The sequence below is a fragment of the Clupea harengus genome, chromosome 4, assembly GCF_900700415.2.
Source record: "Clupea harengus chromosome 4, Ch_v2.0.2, whole genome shotgun sequence".
In the NCBI taxonomy this organism is placed as follows: domain Eukaryota; kingdom Metazoa; phylum Chordata; class Actinopteri; order Clupeiformes; family Clupeidae; genus Clupea; species Clupea harengus.
Window position 1 is genome coordinate 28,223,003 of NC_045155.1, and position 5,000 is coordinate 28,228,002.

The window sequence follows — 5,000 nt, forward strand, 5'->3', positions numbered from 1 at the left end:
GGGCTCGTGGCAGAGCGAGAGGAGTTACTCGGCGCGACACCCCTCGCAGGCAGTGTGTCATTTATAAATGACAGGACACAGGTTTCAATAATGGCAGCCACTCTCTGAATTATCCCCTTGACCCAGAACCACTCAATCACTCTGCGCGCTTAATTAAGTTACACCGAGACTAAGAAATAAGACCGGAAGACGAGGGGGCGGGAAACGCTAGTGCCCATCCCTGTCCCCTGTCCCCTGTCCCTGTCCCCGGTCCCCTGTCTCCGTCCCTGTCCCCTGTCCCTGTCCCCGTCCCCGTCCCTGTCCCTGTCCCTGTCCCTGTCCCTGTCCCTGTCTCCGTCCCCGTCTCCCTTCAATCCACCTCTCGTCTTCTGGCACCAGTTGAGGCCAGAGGAGTCCGACTGATGAGACCAATCAGGGTGACTTACAGCACGGGTCAGAAAGGGGGAGGAAGTAATCCCTCGAGCTGACTGGTTGGGCTGAGCATGGGTGTGTGTGTGTGTGTGTGTGTGTGTGTGTGTGTGTGTGGGTGCTTTCGAATGTGGTGGCAGGTTATGAGATCCACCCCCCCACCCCCCCGGCCCCCAAGCCCCCCAGCAACCGCGCCTGTCGGCAGGGGTGGGGAAAAACAGACATCAGGATTCAATCGGTCCAGTCAGTCACGGGCTGTCAATGCTGTCGTTTTGAGGTGGGCAGCCGTCAAAGAGGAACGGCACCAGGTTCACCTTGCCATCAGAGATGCCGAGGAATATGCCTCGTAAAGATGACGGATAGATGCCGTAAAGCATTAGTTATACCACAATCCACCAAGGTCTCGCACACACACTTATAGCCAGTGTCAACCCTTACTGCGGCTGCATCTATGGATCATTCCCAGCCCAAGCTGGAAAACATTCCCTCTACAAAGCCCCCCCCCCCCCCGTTTTCCCCAACACACACATATTTCTCACTTTTCAGATGGGGAATTATAACCTGTAGGAAAAAAGATTCACAGGCAATATGTACACCGGCTTCTCTGCACGGGATAAAACTCAGCCCTTTCTGTGGCAGATCTATGGATCAATCACAGCCCAAGCCACATCCTTTACCAAAAGTCATGCCCCCCAACCTCTCTCTATCTCTCTCTCACACACACAGGTACACAGGCACACAGGCACACACACACACATACACACACACATTTCTCAGTGTGTAGACGGGGAATGATAACCTTTAGGAAAAATAGACTCACAGGCAATATGTAGACTGGCTTCTCTGCTGAGGATAGTCCCAAAGGAGTTGGAGGCCAGGCACTGGTACACTCCCACATCCTCCTCCTTATTGAGATGGCTGATCCGGAGGTTGCCTCCCGAGAAGCTGTACCGGGAGCCCAGCCGGGGCGCGATGAAAGTGTCATTTAATTTCCACCTGCAGACAGGGAACGCATGATCAGAAAACAGGACTGGAAGAACGTGATACGCCGGGTAACATCAAAACACTTAATCGCCACAAAACTGCTCATTTTGGAGACCCATGTGAAACATATAAACAAATCATTAATGGCTTGAAGCACCTGGCCGTACAATCCTTTAAAAAGTTGCCTACGGTCTTGAATATTTGGACACAGAGGAATGGCAAGCTTTTGTTTCACCATACAGACGACCCATACGGTCCCAGAGCGTAATCAAAAGCTTTCATCACCATCAGGCTATAATTGCAAGAGAAAAATCAAGGTGCTTTATCACCGGGCAACACAAATCAAAACAAATGGGTGTGCCTGGGGTAGGCTGGAGCAGACAAAAGTGATTATTATTGATGTAAGAGGCAATTACGGAGAAGCATTACTCATTGGTGATGGTAACACGCTCCTCTAGCTACAGGCGACCCTCGCCCGGAGGGGGGAGCGGGAACCGGTGTAAATCAGGGAAGATTAATACTGACATTAAATTCAGAAGCTTTGACCCAATCAACGATCCCATGACACAACCGACAACCTGCCATTCACCTTCCCTCCAGCAGACTTTTCACTACATGATGAGAGACACGGTGGTTTAGATTTTGATGTTAATGAATTCTGTGATTATAACAATTGGTCATTGAGGGTGATAATGAATATTGTTATTCAATAAAACATCTGAAGGTGGGACCTCTTCTCTTGTGGGTGGAAAATAGCATTGAAAAGAGGGTTCATTCTCCGAAGAAGACCGATAATGGCGTTTTAAAAAATTCCTGTGTCTTCTAACCCCCTTTTATCCTACAAATGTGATTAAAGAGCAATTAGCACTATCTCCCAACATTGGCTCAGTGTATCGCTCTCTCTTTTTCCCTCTTCTTTCTTCCAGTGTGCTTTTCATCTTTTGAGCAAAGCTTGAAACCTTGACTTTCTCTCCATTCCACATTCGTACTTTGTGCTCATCTACATGGCTGGGCAGCGAGGAGGAGAAGCGAGATCTCGAGGGGTAGAGAGTGAGAGAGAGAGAGAGTGAGAGAGAGAGAGATGGTGAGAGAGAGGGAGAGAGAGAGATAGATGGTGGGAGAGGGGGAGAGAGTGATGGAGGGAGAGAGAGAGATGGTGGGAGAGAGTGACAGACAGAGAGATAGAGGAGAGAGTGAGGGAGAGAGAGAGAGTGAGAGAGAGGGATGGTGAGAGAGAGAGAGAGAGTGAGAGACAGATATGGTGAGAGAGAGAGATGGTGGGAGAGGGGGAGAGAGTGATGGAGGGAGAGAGAGATAGAGTGAGAGAGAGATGGTGAGAGAGAGAGAGTGAGAGACAGAGAGAGAGAGTGGGAGCGGGGGAGAGAGAGGGAGAGAGAGTAGGAGAGGGGGAGAGAGAGAGAGAGAGAGAGAGTAGGAGTGGGGGAGAGCTGATCCGATGGAGCCATGCTCAGTGCTCAGCTACCTGATTAGATTGATTTAGTGATTTGGGGCTGCAGCTGGAATGGGTCGGGGGCCCGCCAGACGAGACAAATCAAGGGCCCGCGCTGACAACTCTGAGAGCCTCTTTGTAATGGCAGTCGTTGGAGGGGGGGTAGGGTAGGGTGGGGGGGGCGTGGGGGGGGGGGGGGGAGAGGGAGGCCGTCCTAGATAAATTAATTCGTCCTTGGCTCCTCGAAATAGATTTCCTCCCCCTCGCCAGAAAGCTTGCGACGTGGGTTGGAAACTGTGAAAAAACTTCCAAGGTCTCCAAACTTTGCTCCGAGTCAACATGGCACCCAGGAAAGTGCTGGGAGGACCCTCTTTTCCTCCTCCACTCATTTACCGATCTGAGGAACTGAAAGCACTTTGTGCTGAACTGACACTACCAGGAGTGAAATGTTACCTTTACCACAGGTCATGTTGCTGCGCTACATTACCAAGCTTCACAAAAAGGAATATTTATCTCAGACGTCTAATGGAAAGTTATCTATAAAACTATGAATTTGGAATCATTTAAATAATAAACAGTCACTCTTTTCAGAATCATTGCATGCCTGCATGGGGTCTGGGTAATCATGCTCAGTGGAAGGCTAAATTGATTTGGTTAAGAACATTCGTTCAAATTAGTGCCCAATTACACACAAATTCTGTATTTTCAAGCTACATTAATCGTAATGACAGGTGAAGGGGAGGCTTCAGAGTATCCATGGAGATCTCCTGATTTTGTGCATGACCTGAGGTAAATGGATGGACAAGTTAAAAACTGACATTTAAATTGTATAAAGCAGATTTGTTTTCTTTCGCACTAATGGGTAGTTCAATTTATCATCAATATAGCTGAATCTAATTACATCAAATCCATTTATTTATTCGTTTATTTTTTCACTTCAAAGCCTGAGTGTCTTTGCCATGTTGGATAACCTCAGTTCCATCAGTGGTTCAGGGACAGGAGAAAAAAGCATCCAGGGCCTTGGATTAAAACTGTTCAGCAATCTTAGAGAGCAAAGATGGAATACTGTTTTGGAGGTCGGAGAAAAACACCTGAGAATCTACCCACCGGGTAACTGTCAACGGTTTATTTATTTGTTCTTATTCTGCAACAATATGTCAACACTGACAAGTCAAACTTTCTTTGACAGTTAGACACCCGTTTGTGTTAACACAAGTTGAAATTTGTTAGAGGACTAGCAGACTGGAACGTGGCTTCTAGCCTCACCTTGCAACCTCAAAGTCTGTGAGCCGAATGAGAAACACAGAGTCTCAGGCCTCAGACACACATGGGCACTTAAAGAGAAAACTAGGGCAGAGAAATGAATAGATAAAAGCAATCTACTCTCCAATCCAGAGAGGGCCATTCTCAAAGCTGTTTTTGTTTGTTTGTTTGTTTGGGAGAGAGGAGATCAGACCTGTAAGATGGTGGTGGGTATCCCTGGGCTTCACAGCTGAACGTCACTTCTCGACTCGTTTCGGCGGAGCGCATGGGGAAAACGATGCTGCCAGGCTGCTTGACGAAGACAGGGCGGAGCTGGGTGGTACTCTCTGTTTGGAGAGAAAGACAGAGAGAGAGAGAGATAGAGAGATAGAGGAGGGAAGAGAGAAAGTGAAAGGGTGGGAGAGGGAGAGGTGAAAGCGAGAGAAAGCGAGAGAGGGAGAGGAAGAGAGATGTGTAGAGATACGGAGAGCAGTGGAAGGGAGAGAATGAGGCAGTGAGAGACAAAGAGAGAGATAGACAGAGGGAAAAGGAAAAAAAAAGAAAGAGCATTGAACTCAAGAGGCAAAGCCATGACAGAGATTGATACAGATCTAACCTTACTCTGGAATACTGATTCTCATTCTTCTTTTCTCATGTGGCAAAATCTAGCATGTCTGTAGAATTGAAATACTGAGAATGATGCAGTGTACGGGCTCTGCTGAGAGTGGACCTGAAATGTAGTTTTTTCTCTGAATATGTTTACAACAAGCTTTATCTGTTGACGGGACTAAGTCACTGTAACCAATTTCCTCTTCAAAACAACAAAAACAACAAAAGTATCTAGCTCTTCATCCTGGACTATATCCCCACATCATTCCCACTGCTGCAACAAAAGACAAACCCTGCCTCACATTTC

The 5,000-nt window shown here is 47.7% G+C and overlaps 1 protein-coding gene across 2 annotated transcripts in view; it reads right to left on the reverse strand.

Moving 5' to 3' along the window:
• cntn3a.1 (contactin 3a, tandem duplicate 1) overlaps positions 1-5,000 on the reverse strand; it is a 78,396-nt gene that overhangs the window by 50,036 nt on the left and 23,360 nt on the right. For both annotated transcript variants that reach the window (XM_012827379.3, XM_042707695.1), the window contains 2 exons: positions 4,299-4,431; positions 1,229-1,404 (listed from right to left, as the gene is read on the reverse strand). In XM_012827379.3, coding sequence (XP_012682833.2) covers positions 1,229-1,404; positions 4,299-4,431 — 309 coding nt within the window. The remainder of the gene's footprint in view (positions 1-1,228; positions 1,405-4,298; positions 4,432-5,000) is intronic.